We start from the raw sequence: 24,855 nt of genomic DNA on the forward strand, positions 1-24,855 counted from the left end.
GTTTAGTTACTTATGTATAAATTTTACTTACTTATTTGTGCTGTTTCTCCACATGTGTGGATTTTCTTTGAGAGACTGACATGATAGATACAAACGGTGTGTAACTGTGTGCTCATTTAAATGAGCATAACGGCAGGAAAGGGAATAATCGCGGGTTATAGGAACTTCCCATTCCTTGCAGAAATATTGCATTTTGGAGTCACGTATTCACACTCCAGCCCAGCAGGTGGCGGTAATACAATAAAATGTTGAATGTCAACCGCCTAAAAAAAGAACTCGAGCCAATATTGACAGGTCGTTGCCTGCAACACTGATGCGAGCGCTGTAAAGGTGTCGGGACATTAGCAGAAAGAACACCGATGTGTCTTTAACAGAAACTCGCCTCCGCTCCTTTAAACAAAATGCTGAACATGTGTCCGATAACAAGCCTTTTATTTTGAATGCTCTGACCGGACGTTGTGTTTTTTACTACCGGAAGCCTTTTCGTGTTTAGGCCACACTGGATGCAAAAGGCACGGATTTTGGGTGCAGAAACGTTAGCTTCTGTTAGTTTCATGAATGTGAGAATAAAAATAGAAACGGAACCGTGGAACTGAACACACATGGATCCCAACCGTATAATCCAGGCTCTGAAGGGAACCATCGACCCCAACCTGAGGATAGCGGCAGAAAATGAACTCAATCAGGTGGGTGAGCTAAATAGTTTTTGGTCTGCTTGTTTTCTTTTTTCGTTCGAGCCGAGGAGGGCTGCTGGTGTTTGTGGAGGATGGCGGACCGTGTTTTGGGGCTTGCGCTCGGCTTTACCTGGTTAACGTTCAGATGCATATATTAGGCCTAAGATCAGCATTTAGTCTAACCGGTACCCCGACAGTCACTGCGGCAGCTGCCCTGGAGAACAATAGCAGGCAGTTCTGACAGCCATCACGAGCTGGCGGTCAGCAGCGGGGCTTCCCAAACTTTCTCATGTCAGCACTGGAGTTCAGGACTTCCTCCAGTCCTCTGTTGTTGCTCCTGCCTTCAATGGCCGAATAATAAAAAGGATCGCAATATTTGGCGATTGAGAGCTTTGCTGAGTTACCCAGAACGATGCAGAAACCCACTAATGTTTATGCTGTGTTATTTTAACGCTGGCTGCATCATGACTGAAACTTGAATTGATAAATCTTAAATGGGTTTGAGCTGTGGGCATTCACACTGTGTAATAACTCCTTGTTTAATTACACGTGCATTGTGTGATTATATAAGCTTTACATCGAAGCTCTAAACCCCCGTTTATCAACTATCACCTGCTGGGCAATCCTCGTTTTTTTAAAGGAAAAGAAGTCGTATCTTCTTCTGTCCTCTTTTTCTTTCTCCATCTCTGAGATCGCACATTGCTTTGTGTTTTTCTTTCTCGGAAACGGATCTATTGCACTGTTAGTTTGCAAAGCTATACAGAAAAGGTTGGTGTGTTTATTGAAGTTTCATTTTAATTTGTCTGCAATTTCAAAAGAAATAACTGTGATAAGTCTTCGATGTCACAACTTTGACATCTTCCTGGATGAATTCATGGCAGGCATAAGATGTACTTCAGGATGCAGAAGACCGAGTAAGACAAAAAGTATTTAACTCCAAATCTTTGAAAGGGGGAGCTGGCCGGAGAGGAGGTGGAGAACAACAGAAGGTTTGATGTGGGATTGGAAAGTTTACAAAGGCCAGAATACATTTACTGACCAACAGCTGAGAATTGCAATCCTCTAGAAAACATCTGTCTAGGATCCAATATTCTCTTGCGAGTGGACCATGAATGGACTTTGACAGAAGTACAAATGGTAATAAAATAATAATAATAATCAATCTCGCACTGTTCAAGACAGAAATGTTAGATGGCGCCAAATTATAAAAACAGTTAGACTGTATATACTGTGATGAAGTGACGCGACAGTAAGTACTGATGGCCTGCAGTGTCTGTGGGGTGCTGCAGCTGCATGAGTGGGCCAATAAAAGAGAATTACACCACTAATGCACACAGAGACCTGCACAGCACAGTCTTTGCATGCGCAGGCTGCAGTCAGCAAAACAGGTAGAATTTTCATATCAGTGTTATTTTCACTCATTCACTCACACTTTCCTCTTTATCCTTTGTCTTTGCAGTTTAAGTGCCTTTACCGGTCACACAGTTACACACTGGTGAATGCTTCAGAGGCCATTTTTAAGAGCTGCAGCTTTGGCATCTTACATTTCATTTCCAAAAACTTTGGGTTTAAAAATGCTTTAATATTGTTTTGAATACATACGAAATTTTGAAGCTGTCCATCTGTCTGTGTTTCAGTCCTACAAGATCATTAATTTCGCCCCTACCCTGCTTCAGATCATTGTGTCGGAGCAGGTAGAGTTTCCTGTTCGCCAAGCAGGTAAGATGCTAACTGGTTTTGGTCACTCTGTTTCCATCATTATTTAGTAGTTAGAAAAATAGCACTGACCTGCTGAGAGAGACTGTTGTATGAGTATGTCTAAAACTAGCTGCCATGGCCTACCATTTGGGAAGCACTTCACTAGTAAGTATTTGGAGTAGCAGAAGTGTTTACACCAAACTTGAAAGGTTAAAGATTTGGATCTGCACGTGTGGTTTCTCAGCCTTGAGAAAATATTAGATATCAACAGACCAGTGTTTTAAATGGAGTCTTTGTGATTTGTAGAAGCACATAAATAAATGAACAGTGTGAAACTACATTAGCTATATGACCTGTGTGATGATGGTCTGATTGTCTCGGTGTGTGTAGCTGCAATCTACCTGAAGAACATGGTGAGTCAGTACTGGCAGGACAGGGAACCATCTGTCGGGGAGGTTGTCTTTCCCTTCAACATCCATGAGAACGACCGGCAGCAGATCAGAGATCAGATCTTGGAGGGTATCATCCGCTGTCCAGAGTCCATACGGTACATGCACATGTGCACACACCTGCTCACTCAGGACAGCTTTTCCCCTTCTCTTAGATCTTAACCTATTTCAACCATTAAAAGCCCTTTGAATAGTGCCCACGACATGATAGTGACGCCACATATTGTTTTCTTTTTTCTGTAGTGCCCAGTTGACCATGTGTTTGCGAGCCATCATCAAGCATGACTTCCCCGGCCGCTGGACTGCCATTGTGGACAAGATCAATATGTACCTGCAGTCTCCAAACAGCGGCAGCTGGTATGGAACCCTGCTGGCTCTCTACCAGCTGGTCAAAACATACGAGTAAGTAACCTGTTCATGTTCAGCCCACCCACCAATCACGTCTGGAGAGCAGAACGGGTTATTATTATTTTTTATTACATCTGAAATCCTTTATTTGAAAAGATAGTGAAATTGAGGTCAGGGCCCCTTTTTAAGAGTGATATGTGTGCAAAAGAAAAATTGAGTCTTAGGCCAGCGGCCCCCATCCTTTTTTGAGCCACGGACCAGTTTAATGTCAGGCAATGTTTTCACGCTGCGGCCTTTAAGGTGTGGCGGATAAATACAACAAAATAAAACGATACGACCGAGACAAAAACTGGTATTTTGTAAATATAATAATAAAGATGAATTCACTGTGTAACTTTATTAGCAGCGTCCTCCTGAAATGCTGAAATCCTGAAACAACATGGAGAGTAACATCCTCCTCTCTGCCCCTTAATGCTCCCTGGTCACTATGGTAACATGTAACTATCTCTTTCAAAATAAGACACATGACTACAACACAGGAAAAGACCCAGGGAAGCTGAGTTAACGATAAAAACCCCGAAAACCATAAATTTCACACCAGAGCCTCAACTCTCGCGGCCCGGTGTCGAACGACTCACAGACCAGTACCGGCCCGTGGCCCGGGGGTTGGGGACCACATGAATTTTTTAAAGTTCATCTGGCATGAAGCTGAAGTTTTATAAGAATCAGCAGTTTTAATCTGACGGCCATGAAGGGTCTGAATATGGACTGTAGGCTGGATACTTTTTGGTGACCTCATAAATATTGATGTAGAAAAAGATTTCTGAAATTTGTCGAAAGCAGACTGTGGATTTTCAGGCATCTGCGTATTTGCCTGTAACACGTGTTGCATTAAAAATACAAGTTACAGGAGCAGTGATCATATCAGCACTGAGGCGAAGGAGGGACCGTTTACTGTAGACCATCGTGTGGTTTATCGAGGTAAACGCAAATTAGTTTTTACAGTTCTGAATATTTGGTGGAGAACATATAAAATTGGAGATACTGTGTTGTTAGACAACAAGTATATAAAGCATTCCAAACTGATTCCCGAAGGAAGTGATGTAGGTACGTTTTGAAGGCTTTCCAGAACTCGGATGCTTTTCCTGGATGTTTGCAAGAGATAACCAATAGAAATATGATTTCTGTTGTCTAATTTTGATGATGAAATTTGGGATTAATCTGTGTTTTTCCTCTCCCCAACATACAGGCTGTGTCTTTAGCATTGAGATCTCTGGAAATGACTAATGCAAACCAAGGCTTGTTCTGTTTTAAAAACACTTTCAACCTGAAGCACGTTCTGATTTGAACTGAGATCATTTAGTAAGTATCACGCATGTGTGTGCTTCAGGTACAGGAAAGCAGATGAGAGGGAGCCGTTGCTTGCAGCCATGCAGATCTTCCTGCCCAGGATTCAACAACTCATCAGCCAGCTTCTGGTTGATGCCACAATCTTTTCAGTCCTCATTCAGAAACAGATCCTGAAGATCTTCCATGCTCTTGTACAGGTGTGTGCACGTGTGTGTGTGCACGTGTGTGTGCACGTGTGTGAGCTTTTTTTCAGATCAGATGTTTTCATGTGCTAAAAAGCCAGACACTGAAACTTTGAAATGTCTCATGTGTAGTTGGTGTTGTTGACACATGTAGCTCTAAATTGATATGTTTCCTTCAGTTGTCATATGCTGAGCTTACAGAATGTGACTGTGGCCAGACTGAATGCTAAGAGGGCGAGAGGGACTACAGTCCTGCACCTTTTTATTCCTAATTACACACTTTTCAATGTGCCCTAAACTCCACTACACTGGTACAAACAGCAGCAGTTGCTGTTTATTCAGATTAACTGTCGTCATCCGCTGATGTGACTTATGTATTAAGGAAAGGCTCAGAGATGCGTTCAGAAAGTAGACAGGTGGTCGTAATGGAAAGGAGTAAGCACGTACTTCTTCTTTCTTGCAGTATTCGCTGCCTCTCCAGCTGATCAACAACACAGTGATGACTCAGTGGATGGAAATACTCCGAGCCATAATGGACCGAGACATCCCAGCTGTAAGATCCCGAATCATATAGACACAATGTGATTTAACAAATCCAACAGTATGTGACGTCTTGATGCATTCTCAATCATCTAGATAAGGAAATCCCAAAAAGCTGACTCTGTTCATCTGCACGTAGCGTTTTCAGTGGTCACTCGTCCAAGTGACGTCTTCAGTCTCTGACTGCAGGTTTCCCCAATCTTATAAACGGTACATTTGCATAATGACTGAAACCAGGACCACTAGTGAACAATAGGCTGTGAGGTCAGTTTATGAGCCGACCTCACAGTTTCTTGATCATTTTCACATTACGGATCATTAATATGCAAATTTCCAGATGAACAGAATCAACTTTTACTTGGTAAATCCTTTTAAGGTTTGGGATTTTATTTTCAAAACTTGTGTATTGCACTTTAAGTCTAGTCACAGAATGATCATTAAAGTACTAGCATGCTTATTCTGTGTGCTTTCAGCCCTTTATCTGCCTCGCATTACCAATCAGCCCAGCATGGATGTTTGTGGACTGTGGGAGAGTCACACAGACACAGAGACCAGCAAACGTTTTGTGCTGAACATTTGTTTTAATAAAAAAAGTCCATAATGAACTTTTTTTTAATTAAGTCCAAACAAACCACATTCATTTGGTTTCATATTACACAATCTTACAATTACACATGTGAGCCTGAACCGTTAGAAGCTTACTTCTGCTGAGACATTCAGTTATTGTGAGAGCTGAGTGGCACAAAACGGCATCATCAGTGCAGAAACGTTTTTCCACTGACACAAGTGCTCCACAGTGTAGTTAAAAACCCCGTAAATAAAGGTTTCTATACTATTTCTAGACGCACGGATTAAAATTCTAATGAATGTGTTCTTCACGAGGACCTAGTGCTGACCATACAGTGTGTTTGTTAGGAGACACTGGAGGTGGATGAGGATGACCGTCCTGAGCTGGCGTGGTGGAAGTGTAAAAAGTGGGCGTTGCGCATCATCACGCGACTGTTTGAACGGTGAGTCCAGAAATGCTGTTAAATCATTACCGAGCAGATTTGGGTTTGGCAGAAAGACCTTTTCAGCATTCCTGTATTTCTGATGTGAATCACAGGTATGGAAGCCCAGGAAACGTGACAAAAGAGTACTACGAGTTTGCAGATTTTTTCCTGAAGACATATGCAGTGGGGATCCAGCAGGTAAATATGTGTCACTGAGTCTGTTTGAGTTATAGGGAATGTCCGGTAAATAACACTCTGACTTTGATCTTTAATGTAGATTCTCTAGTTGATACGTATCTTTGTGGTATTTGTGCGTTACAGTCAGTAAACATGCACTCTTGTTGTTTTACATGTATTTTTTACCTTTGGCTTTGTTCCTCAGCATGACAGCAACAGGTTAACTCAAGAGCTCTTCAATATCTACTTGAAAATGCTATTTTATATTAGGTGCATTCCAAATTCAAGGTTATGTGATATTCATAAGGCGTTTATGCTGTGCCTAAAGAACATCTCCTAGATTAAAGGATGGTCCGTAACCACCGGAGAGTCGAACGCTAACAACATGACTGGGAGCTGAGAAACTTTTATTAGTGAAGAATTCTGTGCAAGTAAAGACTCTACAGCTGCTCCACTGGAGGGTGGAGCAGCCTGAAATGTCTGAAGGATATTTTCGGAGGGAAAAGTGAAGAACCGCTCTGGACTTGCTTGAACTTCAGAGGGAGCTGGAGACTTGGATGACTGCCCAAGAGAGACGGGAAAATATGAGAATCCCTGGTATTACAAAACAGAACCTTGAACCTTGAACAGGCGGAAGATAACTTCCTTGCCATGGTGTTTTTGGAAAACATTAAGAGAGAGGTTGGAACTAGTTTGAAAATAGAGCACATGAAAGTTTGGCTTCACAGCCCGACTGAGCCACGAGCGCCCAGCCCCGGACGCCGAGAACCACCAATGCGCCGGCGGCTGAGAGCATCAGCCACCAGCAGGGAGTGTGGTGGGGGGTCCCCACAGATGGGGGTCCTGAGATGTTCCCAGAGGGGCAGTCTGCCCCCAGAGCCAGGAGATGTTGCCCTCTGCTCTGGGGTGGAGACAACCAGACCACCCCCGGTCCTGCAGCAGCAGGGAGCATCCCAGACGCCAACTCCTCCCCTCAGCCCCCCAACAGAGAACGGGGGTGTGAAGATCGCAGCAGCGTATTTTACACTGACCAAGCCAGATGAGTCTGCCTGTTGCTGTCTTTACCAAGTCATGCTGGTGATGCTGCGGGCTCTGCATTGCTGGGACAGGCTGAAACGTTTGTCCGCAGGTGCTCTGCTTCGACATCTGCAGTGTTGTTGTTTTCAGATGAACAGAATCAACTTTTGGGGATTTGCTTACCTGCAGTATTGAGCAAACATCAAGACTAACAGTTTGTTGCAACTAATCCTATGAGCGACGGTGGTTATTCATCCTGTGCGGTGTGTTATCCATCCAGGTCTTGCTGAAGGTGGTGGACCAGTACCGACAGAAGCAGTATGTTACTCCTCAGGTCCTACAGCAGTGCCTCAACTACCTCAACCAGGGTCTGTCACACTCACTGACCTGGAAACAGATGAAGCCGCACATGCAGGTAGGACATGCATGAAGGAATATGATCTTTGCCTGTTCCTGATTGGACCAGACCCTCTTATTCAGTTTAGAGCAATCTGAATTTAGTTTCACCAAATACTTAAAGGTACTATTCCACCAAAAATGTCAGGAACTTTAGAGAGGAGTCCTTCTGACTCAGTTCAAAGTTGACTTTAATAAAGAGTAACAAATGGATGCTGACTGAAAGTTGTTCTGTCTGTGATTTCATCATTTAATCATTCACATAGTTACAAATTTCTGCCCTACTTTTTCCACTCTGGTCATTTTTATTGTCTATTTATTTTAATAAGCCAGTCTTATTTCTCCCTCTTGAATCATCTTTAATCTCATTAATATTATGAAGATTTTGTTTCATGTAGACCATATGCCAGGAGGTCATCTTCCCTCTTATGTGCTACAAAGACGAGGACGAGAAACTATGGCAAGAGGATCCATATGAGTATATCCGTATGAAGTTCAGTAAGTGTTCAAGTATCCTGGTATTAGGGTTGTAATGATACTAGAGTTTTAGTCTTGAATTACTTGTGCGCACTCTGGAGTCTCTGCTTAGTGTTGCTGTGGTTCCCCTACTGCTCTCACAGGAACAGGGGGTCCCCATGTGTCTGTAATCTGCAGATTGCAAAGGCAGCAACAGCATATCTGAGTTTGGAGTTTGCCTACCAAAGAAAACAAAACCCTAAAAGTGAAACTGAGAGAAAGTCATTTTTGGCCATTGCTATAACATTGAGTGGTGAAGGTGAGTGCATGTCATGTCTGGGAATATGTTATTTTTGAGAGTATCCATCTTTGTATCTAGACCTCTATGATGACCATGCTCTCCCAGTCACTGCTGCCCAGAGCCTGCTGTGTAAAGCTGCACGCAAGAGGAAAGAGGTGAGCGGGGGGGGCATGAAAGCGCACATCCACAGGAACCAGAGTGCTTGTATGTGGCAACTAGCCCTTTGCCCAGGGATCTTGATATTATATTATAGTTTATTCCACCACATGAAAAAAGGGCTCTTTCTCTTTTCCTGCCAGTGTATTTTATTTTTATTGCCACAAGCTTTAGTTTCTGCACACAGATCTTGTAAATGTAATCTGCAGGATGTCCTGTATTCATTTTACAGGTCCTGCCTCAAATGATGGAGTTCTGCCATCGTATCCTGATGGACCCCTCTGCTGATCCTTGCAGGACGGATGGAGCGCTGCACTGCATCGGAGCTCTGGCTGAGCTCTTACTTAAGGTACGCAGAGACACGCATCTGGATGGAACGCTAACGAGCACTTTTATCAAGTAATCAGCTTCAAGATTCGCTGCATTTCTGCATGTCTGGTCCTACAGAAGCGGCTGTACAGGGAGCAAATGGAGCTGATGCTTCAGAACTACGTCTTCCCCTTGCTTAACTCTCCTTTGGGTTACCTGCGTGCCAGGGTGAGTGAACCTTCCTCCCTCCTTGGTAGAGCAGTGTAAGAGTGTCATGATGGCTAATAATGTGTCACCACTGAATGAATAATGTGGGTGCAGTTTAATCCTGTATGTATAATTTTCACCCTGTGTTTATTTCATAAAACTAAAAACCCATATTATGTGCAGTTAAGGTATTTGAGTTCTATATTAAATTGAACTGCATGTACAAACTCATCATTTAGGTTTAGGACCTAAACTGGAATAATTCCAGTTTATTTGAATCATGTATTCCAGTGGCTATTGAAACTAATGAAAAGTATGCAATAACCACTGGTAGGGCATATGTTCATTAAATGAAACTTAAAGAGGACCTTTTTTTGAGGAATTATTTACATTATTTACAAGCTGCACTAGAAGCTGATGTGGACTAGTGCTGTACTGCTTTCACAAATTTGACCAAGGTGGAAATTGTATGGATGCTGTACAAACTTGGGATACTCTCCTTTGTTAGTCCTGCTGGGTGTTGCACTCCTTCAGTCCGCTGCGTTTCCATGACGAGCTGGTGCTGAGGAATGCTGTGGAGTTGGTCAAACAGGATCTGATAGATGACAAAGAGATGCCTGTCAAGGTGGAGGCTGCCATCGCTCTGCAGACGCTGGTCAGCAACCAGGAACAAGGTCTGTGGTGGACAGCTGATTCACTCCTGTGTGTTAAAGCTGACATTTGTACAATGCACCTTACCAGCTTGACTGAAATCAGTCCCATCACAGGGTTGTGAAAATGAATGTTTTGAGGGAGGTATTAGCAGGAAGTTATAATAACTTTGAAAAGTAACCTGATATTGGCTTCGATTTTTCAGATTGTTTTTTCTTGTAAATTTCTCTCGTTTTTCAAGTTTGGTTTTATTTTCTTTCCCATCACAGGCCCAAGCTTCTATTTAAAAATAATGTGTGTGTAACAAAGGAGACATGGGTATTCCTTTAAGTAGGGATTAGAGACTGGTTGTCATTGTAGTCGTAGAAGCACTTATGAATATTGGTAGAACATAAACACTGATAAGTGCAAATATGATCATCTCCCATACACAGATTTAGTCTCATTTTCTCACTCAATCTTTTCTCATTATAAAGCCAAGCTGTACATCAGGCCTTACATTCGGCAAGTCATGCAGGAGCTTCTGCATGTGGTCAGAGAAACGGAGAACGATGACCTGACCAACGTCATTCAGAAAATGATCTGCGAGTACAACCAGGAAGTGGCCGTCATCGCTGTAGACATGACACAGAACCTGGTAGGACGACAACACAGACTTATTCTGTAGCTTAATCAGGTATTAAGGAAGCATGCAGCATCCAGGTGTGTGTGTGTGTGTGTGTGTGTGTGTGTGTGTGTGTGTGTGTGTGTGTGTGTGTGTGTGTGTGTGTGTTGGTGTGTGTGTGTGTGTGTTGTTGTGTGTGTGTGTGTGTGTGTGTGTGTGTGTGTGTCTGTGTGTGTGTGTGTGAGACACAGACGAGGCTACTTTTAGGTTAAGTTAGTTTTATTTTAAGTTTAGCTGTGATCTGGGGTAAAACTCGTGAAAAACATCAGGGCAAGGTAAGAGTTAAGATTAATGTGGATGTCCACAAAATGAATCAAGGTCAGTGAAGTGATGGGAAACACCACTGTGTGTGTTCGGCAGGCAGAGATCTTCACAAGAGTTCTACAGAGTGAGGAGTACGAGGAGAACGAAGATAAGACTGTCATGGCTCTTGGTATCCTCAGTACAATTGACACCATCCTCACCGTAATGGAAGACCACAAAGAGGTCTGAGGCGCACACAGCAAGAAGTATTTGAATTTGGGACAGTGGTGAATGTAATATTTGACGCCTTATTCCTTTTCATCTCTCAGATCACACAGCAGCTAGAGGGGATCTGTTTGCAGGTGATTGGCCTGGTCTTGCAGAAACCCATCATAGGTATGGCAGGTGTGTGTGCACGGGCAGTCCAAAGAGTGTGTTTTGTTTTGTTTTTTGGCGGGGGGCGGGGCCTCCCTTTTCAAATTCTGTCGTCCTCCACGTTTTCACACTTTTCCCTCGTCCTAGATATTGCAAGTGTTCCAAATTTTGTTAATGAATTAATTTTGTTATTTCAAGTAAACACATTCCTTGCTATCTTTATTAAGAGCCACAGTGATCTCTAGATTATTTTTCCACGTCTACTCAAAGGGAAGCAGTCTCATACACTGGTGTCACGTTTTATCTCCTGCATTTAATGGAAATATGTGTAGAGATTGCATGTTCATGCTGAGTGGTCTGTAAACACTCTGTTTCCTGTTAGTGGTGTTGGATTGTCTTGTGGCAGAATATCATTGTCATTCTTTAACCACTGCAGAATTCTATGAGGAGATCCTGTCACTGGCGTTTGGCCTTACCTGTCAGACCATCTCCCCCCAGATGTGGCAGCTGTTAGGCGTCCTGTATGAGGTCTTCCAGCATGACTGCTTTGATTACTTCACAGGTATGTCCTACACCCAGTTTCATCTCCACTAACTCTTGACTGTATGTGGTATTTTCCTCCTAGATATGTGCAGAAGTTGTATTTGTGTTGTTTTGTCCATAAATTTTCAAATTATATAAAATACGTCTGCTTAAGTTCCTTCTAAACGTGTTATTTAACCTAATTAACCGTCTGCAGCTGCCCAGAAATTCAGTTTACTGTGTCCAACAGGAAATAGAGGAAATTATCCCCCCTGAGAGGCAGAAACAAGCACATATTTCACACGTTTAAAATATTAATCATAAAACAGTTTTTCTGTTATCACAATAGCTGTGAAACCACAAATTGGTAACAACAAAAAAAGTGCCGTGTAGCCACATTAAGACAGTGACACATCAGCCTATTACCATATTTATTAAAGAAATACACATCTGTGTTTTGTAAGTTTGACTGCTGTGTTGGTGTTTTTACTCGCCTGTGAAAACCCCAGACAGCTGCAGATGATTCAAATGATTTTTGTGTGAATACACAGAGGTTGTGTCACATAGTTCCAAGAATATGAAACATAAATGACTATTAACTTAAAAACAACAACAACTTGAATAATAAAACTCTTGATTCATGTTGGGTAAAGCTTATATGAAAACACTGTTGGAGTTCAAAGTATGAATTGTGTTTATGTCACAGATATGATGCCGCTTTTGCACAACTACGTTACTGTGGACACGGACATGCTTCTGTCCAGTCCGAAGCACTTAGAGGTCATCTACAGCATGTGCAAAAAGGTCTGGCTCCAGATGTGTTGAGCTGTGGTTCACAGAAATATCATCAGGAACAAACATGCAGCTTTTTTCCAATGTTGTTGCTGCATTGTGACCAGTAAGCCTTTTTGTTTAAGGTATTGTCCATGGATTCGGGCGAGGATGCAGAGTGTCATGCAGCCAAACTGTTGGAGGTTATCATCCTGCAGTGCAAAGGCAGAGGCATTGACCAGGTCAGGTGCAGCTCTGTAGCTTTATTTTCCACTTATCACACAGCCAGCACCGTTTCCTTTATTTCTAACGTCCTGCAGCCAGAACACTGAAGTGCCGCTAAGTGTTTCTCTCTGTCGGTGTAATTATGCCCAAAGCTGGGAAGCCAGAGTCATGCCAGTTTGTTCACCTGCATGTTTCAAGCACACTGTGGTTCAAACCACATGTTGCTGACATTCGGAGGAAACAGTGCAATGTTTTCTGCTCTTTTCTTTCTACAGTGCATCCCTCTTTTCGTGGAGGCAGTGCTTGAGCGTTTGATGCGGGGGGTGAAATCCAGTGAGCTGAGGACAATGTGTCTCCAGGTCGCCATTGCTGCTCTCTACTACAATCCAGCCCTGCTCATCCATACGATGGACAACATGCACTTTCCACACAACCCGCAGCCCATAACCACACACTTCATCAACCAGTGGATGAATGACACTGAATTCTTCTTGGGGTAAGGCAGCAAAGAGAGTCCTTTGATGCTAACTACTGAGTTAGGGTAGAGAAATTCTGGATCAATGTTCTCTTGTGATTTTAAAAATTTCATGTTGTGAAGTTTTTGAGTGAAGCTGTGATTGCTATGAAGGGAGGGACAGTTTAATTGCTTCAAAGCGCTTTATATTGTGATGTAAAGATCCTGCAGCAATAACAAGAAAATCCAGACGGTTTGACGAGTTGGAGAAAGAAGTAGTTTTCCTGTGGCTCTATATCAGGAAGATTTATGTTTTCAATTTAAACACAAATTAAATAAATTCGACAGATAATCAGTGAGAAATGTTGATCACTGAACCATAGAGACACCGTGTCATAGATTTAGAAATGTTTGGATCTGTTTTTCTGAGCTTTGAGCAAAGCCAGACTGTTTTCCACCTACTTCCAGTCTAGCATCACTGTAACTCCAGCTCTGTAATGGGCACCAACATACCAACAGGTGTTCTTTCATTAATTCTTTTAATTAACAGATGACAGTTTAATTTGTGTGAACACTCAGAAACTGCCTTGTTCTGATTCACTCTACAGACTCCATGACCGTAAGATGTGCATCATCGGACTGAGTGTGCTAATCGAGCTTCCTAGCCGGCCAGCAGTGCTGGATGCAGTGGCTGCCCAGATTGTCCCCTCCATTCTCCTCCTTTTCCTGGGCCTCAAGCACATTAATGCCTCCCGCCTCATCAACAAACCAGAGCTGCTTGCCCGTGCAGGGGCTCAAGACGAAGACCAGAATGGTGAGAATAGAGCAGAAAGCGGGAGGTTGGCACCAACAACAGAAGAAAGAGTCAGTCAAATTAGCCACTGAACTCACCAGCGCTGAGTGTAAATTAGCTGCACCATGTTTCTCACTCTCTGCTCTACTTTGCTTCGGTTAAAAATAAAGGAATTGGGTCCTTAAACCTTCTCTACCTCTGGTGGGTCACACTCATAAATGTATTTGCTGTTATTGTTGTGATTGAGGCGTCATTCTTTTACTCGGACATGTAAATATTTTGATTCGAGTGTATTAGTTTTCTCTTAACTGGGTTGTCAAAAAAATTGATGCTAAAAATTAATATTGAATTCAGATACTCATTTGCAACAATATCGATATCAACTGTGCCGTCTTTGCCCCTCCAGCTGCACACAGCTGCACACAGCTGCACACAGCTGCACACAGCTGCACACAGCAGTCAGACAAACAGCTCCTCCCCTCACTAAAGCTGAAGTAGTTTTTCAAGAGGTCAGTAAAGCTCACGGTTCAACAACAACGAAGGAAACGGTTATCATGAATGTTAACTTGACCGGTGCACATTTTAACATTTAATGTATTTAAAATGTGTTTCTTATTTAGTTGTAGCCAGCTGTGTGGTCAGTTTTAAAATGCAGGCAGTGACTGCATGTGTTCAGTGAGCGTTCTGAATAACCTGGGGTATTAGTTATGCTCTTCTGCAATATTTAAATGTTAGGTATTTTGCTGTTTGGCCTTTGTTTTTATTAGTAAGTTCTAAAATATTGAAATCATTTGTCAAATGAAAACCAGCACAGCTGTTAATGGAAGCTGAGCGGGAGGTCGAGGCACGGTGTGCCGGGAGTGCGGTGTTCCCCCCGGCTCTAGTGGGCCGCGACCTCCTGGTCAGCTTCGAGCTGGTGGGTAACAGACGTCTCCGAAAACGTCGGAGTACTTTTGCAAATATGTGATGTCTTGATAAACTGAGCAGATATTTGAAGGTTACACAGCTACATTCACGGCTGAAAATATGTTACGTTTATTTTGTGACCCAGAAAGAGAAATATTAAAACTAAGAAGCTGCTGCCACTTTTGGAAACTGGAATTGGCTGGGCCGCGCTATGAATTCTGGGATAGGTTGGGCCACAAAGGATAGCAGCTTGGCCTTCAGATGTGACCTGCAAAGGATGTGACCTATTTTACGAGATCTTGCAAGAGTAACTCGACATGATCTTCATGTGTTTTCTTTCTCCACTGTCCCTTGCAGGGCTCCATATTTAATCACTTTAAAGCTAAAGATCCAACGTTACCAAAAAATAAAAAATAATCCTGATTGTGTGGAAATACATAAAAGACTAAGCTGACTATAACTGTCAGCTTCTTTAGAGATTTCAGCAGCAACTAGTACAATGTCTCATTAGACTGCACTGTGCTACCAGGTTTCCTACCTGCCTAGCTTGAATAGCTAAAGACTAAAGGTTACATTACACCCTTACAAAAAGATGCTGTGGTATTCTTTCACATAGGAAACCTCTTGGGAAGATCCTGTTCACAAAGTTGCTTTGGTGTCAGAACCATAAGCAGTTGGTCTGTTGACCACGACCCACCTATAGTGACTCCCCTCTTCTGGGCCAGCACTAGTTTGTGAGCCACTCCCCAAATCAAACTGTACGCTGAAAATAATCTGTCTTTAAATCCTGGTACCTCACTCTAAATGGCTGTGTTTGTTTACGGCAGAGGAGATTCCTAGTGATGAAGATGAGGTGAATGAGAATTGTAACACCATGCAGCAGCAGTCCAGCATGCCAGCAGGCCAAGGAGGCGATGATGATGACGACGATGAAGATGACTATTGGGATGACGATGGTTTTGAGGGAACGCCTCTGGAGGAGTACAGCACGCCTCTGGACTACGACAATGGAGAGGACGAGTATCAGTTCTTCACGTCTGCCCTGCTCAGTAGGTCATCATTCACATGTTAGAGAGAACCTTACTGTTTGTTTCCGGGACACTGGGAGCAGATCTTCGGGTCCTTTAGGAAGCAGCATGGTGCTTCATGGACCGGGCTCATTCAGGTGCAACCAAGATCTAGGAAGTTTCGAGAAAGGGTCAACAGCGTGGCCCCTTCTTCAAACCATCTGTGTGTAGTTTTTGTGCTGCTGTTAGAGAATATTGTTGACTTGGAGGTGGGTGATGCTTCTTAGTTGTCTCACTTTCACTCCCCTACTCGTCCACGCCCTGCTTGCAGTGACTGTGGTGCACTGTTTGAGACCCACTGCCTCTCCTTTTATACCATTTTATTCTTTACTTAAATATTTATTTGTTCACTCACTGTGACAAATACAAGACATTATCGTAACCTTCAGAAACCAGCCTATTGCAACTGCATGTTTACATTCTTGCTCTGATTGGATTCGTTGACGTTGAAACTTTTTAATATCACATACAAAAACATTGCAGTGGGATCAGTTCATTGCTCTGCTGTATTTATGCTGTTATTTTTCCACATAGTTTGGTAACCAAACAGGATAAACACAGATGGGACCGTCCTTGACAAAAATGTGATTCCCAGTAACTTTTTTGTAAAGCAGTATAACCCATTTATAGCAGCATATACCGCCTGCAAAAAGATAGATTGCATGTCTCCCTGGAAGCCTTAAAGATTAGTTGGAAAACTTATCAGAGGGCAGTTAAGGCCGATAAACACTCCTACTTTTCTCAACTCTCATAACCCTCGTGTTTTATACAATACTATAAATTCTGTACTTAACTTGGAGGGTTATGACCTGTTGCCGTCCTCTGAGTCTATGTGCAATAAGTTTATTACCTTGTGGACAAGATTGCTAGCCTGAGGCCTCTGATCCCACCTATTGTTGAGCCGGCCATGCATGCTCCTTGCTCAAGCCTATTCTCTGCTTTTGCACCGATTTCTCTGGGTGATTTAGAGGAGTTGGTGCTACATGCTAAGCCCTGTGGCTCCCCGAATGATGTTGTTACTCCCCGCTTTCTCCAAAAAGTATTTCCCATCATTGGACCTTATATCCTGAAAATTATCAATACTAGTCTGTTAACTGGTCAAGTTCCTAGTGGGTTTAAACATGCAGTCATACACCCCTTACCTAAGAAACCTGGCCTTGATAGTTCTACTATGTCAAATTTTAAACCTCCAAGCTTCCCTTTTTAAGCAAGATCTTGGAGAGGATTGTACTTACCAGCTGTTGGATTATTTGAATGACTCGCAACTGTCTTCCAATCTGGTTTTAAGCCCTTTCACAGCACAGAGACAGCTCTTGTTAAAGTTATGAATGACATTCGTGTTGCTACTGATCCTGGTAAATATGCTGTGCTTGTGTTATTGGACGTGACAGCTGCATTTGACACAGTGGACCACGACCTGCTGATCTCCTGCTTACATCACTGTGTGGGAATTTCTGATCTGGCATTGTCATGGATAAAATCATATCTTTCCGAAAGGAGTTTTTGTGTCAAGCTGGGGCTGGCCGCTTCCTCTGTGGCCCCTCTGCTTTGGGGTGTGCCCCAGGGATCTATCCTTGGGCCATTATTTTTCTCGCTGTATTTACTCCCCCTTGGTGCGATTTTTCATAAACACGGAGTGTCATTTCATTTGTATGCCGATGACTGTCAGCTTTACTTACCTTTTAGTCATTTGGATACCTCCCCATGTCAATCACTGCTTGACTGTCTCAGCGATATTAAATTATGGATGGCAAATAATTTTTTGAATTTTAATGGTCACCCACATCGCTCTACTGATTCTCCAGATGTTGATTTTGGTGATTTGACCTCTCATCTGAAAAGTTCAGTCACTAATCTTGGTGTTCTTAAAGTGCTATACAAATAAACGATGATGATGCATGAAACCACCGTGACACTAGAGCTGTGCTGTGTGTTTGTCTGTGTCTGTAGGGGTCCAGAGTACTGATCCAGCATGGTACCATTGTTTGACGGCTGCGCTCAGCGATGACCAGAAAAAACAGCTTCAGGAGATCTACAGCATCTCACAGCAGAGGAGGAGCACTGCAACTAAGGGCCAATGGTGAGAGACGACATGAGGAGAGAAGTTAGAAAGACGGGAAGAAACATGCTGAAAAAATTGTAATTGACTCGGTGCATGCGTTACCGCATCCAGGGGTCCGGTTCAGCTGTTCTGGCCGTTTGCTTAAGCCCACGGTCCTGGACTACAGGGAGTGCAGAATTATTAGGCAAATGAGTATTTTGTCCACATCATCCTCTTCATGCATGTTGTCTTACTCCAAGCTGTATAGGCTCGAAAGCCTACTACCAATTAAGCATATTAGGTGATGTGCATCTCTGTAATGAGAAGGGGTGTGGTCTAATGACATCAACACCCTATATCAGGTGTGCATAATTATTAGGCAACGTCCTTTCCTTTGGCAAAATGGGTCAAAAGAAGGACTTGACAGGCTCAGAAAAGTCAAAAATAGTGAGATATCTTGCAGAGGGATGCAGCAGTCTCAAAATTGCAAAGCTTCTGAAGCGTGATCATCGAACAATCAAGCGTTTCATTCAAAATAGTCAACAGGGTCGCAAGAAGCGTGTGGAAAAACCAAGGCGCAAAATAACTGCCCATGAACTGAGAAAAGTCAAGCGTGCAGCTGCCAAGATGCCACTTGCCACCAGTTTGGCCATATTTCAGAGCTGCAACATCACTGGAGTGCCCAAAAGCACAAGGTGTGCAATACTCAGAGACATGGCCAAGGTAAGAAAGGCTGAAAGACGACCACCACTGAACAAGACACACAAGCTGAAACGTCAAGACTGGGCCAAGAAATATCTCAAGACTGGTTTTTCTAAGGTTTTATGGACTGATGAAATGAGAGTGAGTCTTGATGGGCCAGATGGATGGGCCCGTGGCTGGATTGGTAAAGGGCAGAGAGCTCCAGTCCCACTCAGACGCCAGCAAGGTGGAGGTGGAGTACTGGTTTGGGCTGGTATCATCAAAGATGAGCTTGTGGGGCCTTTTCGGGTTGAGGATGGAGTCAAGCTCAACTCCCAGTCCTACTGCCAGTTTCTGGAAGACACCTTCTTCAAGCAGTGGTACAGGAAGAAGTCTGCATCCTTCAAGAAAAACATGATTTTCATGCAGGACAATGCTCCATCACACGCGTCCAAGTACTCCACAGCGTGGCTGGCAAGAAAGGGTATAAAAGAAGAAAAACTAATGACATGGCCACCTTGTTCACCTGATCTGAACCCCATTGAGAACCTGTGGTCCATCATCAAATGTGAGATTTACAAGGAGGGAAAACAGTACACCTCTCTGAACAGTGTCTGGGAGGCTGTGGTTGCTGCTGCACGCAATGTTGATGGTGAACAGATCAAAACACTGACAGAATCCATGGATGGCAGGCTTTTGAGTGTCCTTGCAAAGAAAGGTGGCTATATTGGTCGCTGATTTGTTTTTGTTTTGTTTTTGAATGTCAGAAATGTATATTTGTGAATGTGGAGATGTTATATTGGTTTCACTGGTAAAAATAAATAATTGAAATGGGTATATATTTGTTTTTTGTTAAGTTGCCTAATAATTATGCACAGTAATAGTCACCTGCACACACAGATATCCCCCTAAAATAGCTAAAACTAAAAACAAACTAAAAACTACTTCCAGAAACATTCAGCTTTGATATTAATGAGTTTTTTGGCTTCATTGAGAACATGGTTGTTGTTCAATAATAACATTATTCCTCAAAAATACAACTTGCCTAATAATTCTGCACTCCCTGTAGTAAGAGACCCTACTGGGTGTTTGCAGAGGGGCGGACCACTAGGGGGCTCCATTCACACCCAGTGAGAAGGGAAGGAGAGGGCTAATGTGTTTGCTGCCTTGTGAGTTCAGTTGTGTGAAGCCGAGATTCAGCGTGTTAGTTCAAAATGTGTTAGCACCAGTCACAATTGCAGTGTTGGCGGCCATGGTCTTTCCACACTCGCCACAGCTGGGGATTGAAACTAGGTCGCTCTAGAGCCCTGAGCTTTTCCACACACAGCATCAGGACACGGCACTGACAGTGGGCTATTTTAGCAATCTCTTATCAAAAGCCTCCAACGAATTTAACAAGCAAAGCCAGTAGAAAATAAATCTTGTGGGTTTTGTCGTAGCAGAGGGAGAAGGATGCAGTTTTAAACGCGTCGCTCAATCCTGAGCCGAGTTTCATCTTGTGTTTTCAGAGCACTGAAGAAACAGATGGGCTGCAGAATCAGGAGAGGGGTCAAAGAAGAGCAACGCTGGTCTGAGCTGAAGTGTACTTCAGTTCAATCTGAACGATGTCAGTCTACATCCAACCATATCTGAACAGATCCCACCAGAACCAGAGTTTCAGTAGACCTGGATGGAGTAGCAGGGGCTGGTTTCAAATCACAATAACTGCTGATTTGCTGCACTGCTTCAGACCCCCACTGGAATAATGCTTTCACTGGGACAGGTCCACCGGCCTGTGAGTGTGTGACGGTGTCTCTGTGTATACTTGAGGAAAAGATCTGCATTATAAATATAATTGTTCTTGACCAGCACAATTCACAAAATATTTTGTACAGTGCAGTGCTTTAATTTGTAACTAAGTCAGTTGTGTTTTGTGTTTGTCTCTCAGCGAAAGTGTAAAAAACAAAACAATAAAACTGCGTCGGAGTGTTTTTGTATGTACTCTAAGAGCCTCTTTCTTCTCTGGGCAAGAAGAGACCCTTTCTGTCGGCCTGCGTTGTACATAGACTGTGAATGGAAACGAGATCAGAGGTCTTGTAGATCGACTGTAATGTTACATATGTAATGTAAAGTGGGAGAGGAGGAGCTTTTAGTCATGTTGGATTTGTTTTTGTGAGGTTTTTTGAAACTGATTTAAGAAAACCATGGATGTTCACGCAGTAGAGTTTTTTCTTTACTATCGTTACTCTTTACCGTTACTAAACCAACATTTCTGGTGTGTTGTTAAATAACCTGCTGAAATAGTGCAGTTAGTCCAGCTATAAAGAATTTAGTCTTTGGAATTGCTCAGTTTTTATTTATTTATCTTTTTTTGTGGATTACTCAAAAAAAATAATAAAATTTCAGTTAAGTTAAAGAACTAAACTAATAACACAAAAACACTTTTGACATCAGTAAGAACCACAACCGAATTCATGCTTTCTGTAGCTGCATAAGAGTCGTCAGTGACACGCAGGGTTTAGGGAACATCAACAAAACGATACTTTTGGGATGTTTCGATTCATTTTTCATTCAGTTTTTGCTTCAGTGCTTTTGTTCTACAAATTCTCATAAGTTGTAGAAGTCCTGCTGTCCTTTGGGGGGGACTCTTTCAGGACTCCACATTGTGCTTCTGTTATGATCTTTACAGAATACTTGCCACAATGAGTCGTCCTGAATTTACTCAATTTGTGCTTTTGCAAATGGATCAACACAATAGTCTTTTGCATTGATTGTAAAAATCACCACAGCAGTTTGCTCTGGGTGCTTTATATTGGAAAATACAGACTATACAATATTACCCCTCTACCAATGCCAAGCAAGCATTTGACAATGCTGGAAGAAACTCCTCTCTTTAAAGAGACTTCATCCAAGTGACGAACACTACAAACGCTACGTCCACATGAACAGAGTCAACTTTTGGGGAATAGTAGGACTTCTTTGTGCATTTTTGAGGGAGTAAGCTTTTAAGAGATACAGAGCAAGTAAATACTGAAGTTAACAATTGAAAGCACCACTCAGGTGCATCCCAGCTGGTACTGTAAGGGTTTGCTCACTGTTTTCAATAAAGATCTGAAAAGTTTCAATGTTTGCATTAGTTTAGTCAGATTGAGTTTGTTTCTACTTTGTGAAGATGGACCACATTTTTAGTTATAAATTCAGAAATTCCAAATTGTTCACATCTTTCTTCCAACGTCTGTATGCGCTGAAGAAATACCTCTGAGACAATGCTGTATGTGCAACACTTTTAGGAGATGGTGCCATTGTATCGCTGTACTGAAGAGGTTTCAATGACACAGTGAAGCCTAAGTGAAAATGATGCTTTATCTTCAGCTTAGCAGTTGTACCGAAGTCCAAAGAACTGAAGTTTTTAAGATTAAAAATCTTAATTGTGATAATGTCCTAAACAAGTAAAAGTAACAAAAGCACAGGCTCTGAATTGTACTCAAAGTAAGTTTGCTCTTTGCTCCTTGAAGGACGGTTTTACTACCAGCTGTTTTTATGCAAGGGTAACTCAGCCTTGTGCTATATTAATATAATAATAAAATAATATTAGTACATAAGAATGCAAATTGAAATTCTAATTCTAATGAATGTACTCAGCTTGAATCTATTATGTAGGACACAAGCAGTAAAGCGGAATTTGAAAAAAATAACCATTTTCTGTTGCCTACATCGTAGACGGTGACTTTAAATTAAATTAAGATCCTTAAAACCCAAGTAGCTCAACATGGGGAAAAGAATCATGACTCATAATCATTTCTATTGTGTGCTCCAGTAAGTTTTCTGTATACAGCTGGTATAAAGGTGCAATTCAGTTAATTTACCATCATCATTAAATGCAAATTAATCTTGATGTAATCTGACACTTACCATGAGCACCAAACCAACACAGGGCTTCACTCTGAAATCACCACAGTACTACAAGCTAACCTTTTTATCCAGAACAAAAGTACCAGTATTGTCATGCAACATTTCAACATCACAAAGTTACGTTTCAAGAGGTGAGATTAAGAGAAAATGTCTCCCTGACTTAAGATGTAAAAGGTCTTAAAAGCCACCGTTTTATGATTAAAGTGAGTGCTATGGAGGGTTTCTGTGTGTGATTTTGCTAATACTTCAGCTGCTTAAATTTAATCAAAATATAATCAAACATTAGTCTAATAAAATATAATTAGAAAAGTCGAATGAGAATTTAATCATTGGAATGAAATGTTTTTAATACCCGAGTTCTGACATTTTACTGATATTGTGTCTGTACTTCTTTGCTGGGACTGTGTCGATGGAGAATGTAAGTAAGTAAAACTGTATTTATATGGCACCTTTCTAGATAAAAAGATCACAAAGTGCTTCACACAGGGATGAAACAAAAACAGACAGAAGTTAACAAAATGCAATTCTAAAAAGACGTTTTTTAGTTGTCCACAGATCTTAAGCTCAGTGGGAGAGAGTTCCACAGTCTGGGAGCCACAGTGGCAAAAGCTGTGTCTCCCTTAATCTATCACCCCAGAACAGGGGTGATAGATTCTACACCAACTTACATTGTCTTCCTATTAAATACCGAATTGATTTTAAAATTTTATTGTTTACTTATAAAATCCTAAACAATATGGCACCTGACTACCTAGCTGATCCCCTCTGTTTGTGTAGCCCGCAGAGAGCGCTAAGATCATCGGGCCAACTGCTCTTAGTGCAACCTAGGTCTCGGCTGAAGACCAGAGGAGGCCGTGCCTTTGCCGTTGCCGCACCCAGGTTATGGAATACTCTTCCTCTTCATATTCGCGCATCAGATTCCATTCAGTCTTTTAAATCACGTCTAAAAACGTATTTGTTTAACCTGGCATTCAAGGCTAATTAGGGAAATTTACATCTGGCTTTGCATTTAGATTATGTAATTATTTTATATTTTAATATCTGTAATTTATATTTTATATTGTGACTTTTTATCTGTATCATGATTTTACTGGAAAGCGCTTTGGTGTACTTCGGTCTTTAAAATGTGCTATATAAATACATTTTGATTGATTTTTGATTGATTAGTTCTCTGCCTTGTAGGCTGAATAACCAATAGGCCCTGATCACATGACCTCAGAGACCTGCTGGGGACATAGGGCTGTGAAAGTTCAGTGATGTAGGCTGGCGCTTGTCCATGAAGAGCTCTAAAGGTCAGAACCAGAATCTTAAAATGGACTCTGAATTCGATGGGGAGCCAAAGCAGCTGTGTTAGCAACGGTGTCACATGAGAGTACTTAGATGTTTTGGTCAGAAGCCTTGCTGCAGCGTTTTGGACAATCTGCAGTCGCTCCAGGGAGTCCTTGTTAGACATGTAAAGAGGGAATTACAGTAGCCCAATCGTGATGAAATGAATGCATGGACAACAATCTCCAGTTCAGTACGAGATACAATAGGACTTAATTTAGAAAAGTTTCTTAAATGATAAAAGCAGGACTGAACCAGACGTGAACAGAGTGAGATCCGGGTCAAAAGTTACCTCTATAAATGTTGAAAGAGGACCAAGAGCATTCATTATGTCAGGTCTGTCAGGAGCACATACAAGGACTTCAGTCTTTCCTTCATGAAGTTGGAGGAAGTTGTCAGCCATCCAACCTTTGATGGATTCTAAGCACTAATTCAGAAGCTTAGAAACATCTTGGGGTTTATAAGAAATGTATAACTGGATATCATCTGCGTCGCAGTGGTAACAAATGTCCTCAAAACGCCAATATTTCAGCCTCTCAAGCTGAATGTGATGGTTAACGGTCACAAAGGCCGACATGAGGTCCAACATCAGGAGAACAGAACATTTTCCTGCATGTTAGACTGAAGACTGTTTCAGTAGAACGAGCTCTGCAAAAGCCAGACTGATATTTGTCAAGGATATTGGGTTTGACGGTATTTTTGAGATTGGCCTGTAAGTATTTGGCAGCATTTTTAAAATAAGCAGGGACTTTACCAGACACCGGTGAAGTGTCAATTATGGTGAGCACACAGGGGCCGATAGACTGGAAGACATTTTTGAGTAACGATGCAGATAAAATGTCAAGTGAACAGGACGATGCTTTCATTGAAAACTACTTTTACCAGCTCTGGTAGTGAGATGGGTAAGAAACGTTCTAAGATAACAGGCCGAGCTGGAGAAGGAACCGACTATGCAGATGCTGATGGGGACAATTTTTTTTTCTTACATCACTA

The 24,855-nt window shown here is 42.2% G+C and overlaps 1 protein-coding gene across 2 annotated transcripts; it reads left to right on the plus strand.

Moving 5' to 3' along the window:
• The first annotated feature begins 276 nt into the window (after positions 1-276).
• Positions 277-20,615, plus strand: ipo8 (importin 8). Of its 2 annotated transcripts, none has more exons than XM_005941969.3 (25): positions 277-686; positions 2,312-2,393; positions 2,763-2,919; positions 3,065-3,223; positions 4,560-4,716; positions 5,165-5,254; positions 6,157-6,251; positions 6,347-6,431; positions 7,708-7,842; positions 8,222-8,321; positions 8,659-8,735; positions 8,969-9,085; positions 9,184-9,273; positions 9,761-9,926; positions 10,380-10,540; positions 10,928-11,053; positions 11,140-11,215; positions 11,622-11,747; positions 12,414-12,511; positions 12,625-12,720; positions 12,979-13,199; positions 13,766-13,971; positions 15,684-15,905; positions 17,874-18,003; positions 20,154-20,615. In XM_005941969.3, coding segments are annotated over exons 1-25 (3,057 nt in total). In that variant the 5' UTR covers positions 277-602; the 3' UTR covers positions 20,155-20,615. The 2 variants fall into 2 exon arrangements, with proteins under 2 accessions (XP_005942031.1, XP_005942032.1); XM_005941970.3 differs by having other exon boundaries at positions 11,140-11,206.
• Positions 20,616-24,855: the final 4,240 nt, after the last annotated feature.

This window comes from Haplochromis burtoni, unplaced genomic scaffold, assembly GCF_018398535.1.
Source record: "Haplochromis burtoni strain Fernald_Lab_line unplaced genomic scaffold, NCSU_Asbu1 Contig_241, whole genome shotgun sequence".
NCBI lineage: Eukaryota > Metazoa > Chordata > Actinopteri > Cichliformes > Cichlidae > Haplochromis > Haplochromis burtoni.

Coding starts and splice junctions, on each gene's coding strand:
- ipo8 (XM_005941969.3), top strand. CDS start 603: ATGGATCCCAACCGTATAATCCAGGCTCTGAAGGGAACCATCGACCCC. Junction 2,394..2,762: donor GTTTCCTGTTCGCCAAGCAG/GTAAGATGCTAA, acceptor CGGTGTGTGTAG/CTGCAATCTACCTGAAGAAC. Junction 8,736..8,968: donor CTGCACGCAAGAGGAAAGAG/GTGAGCGGGGGG, acceptor TTCATTTTACAG/GTCCTGCCTCAAATGATGGA.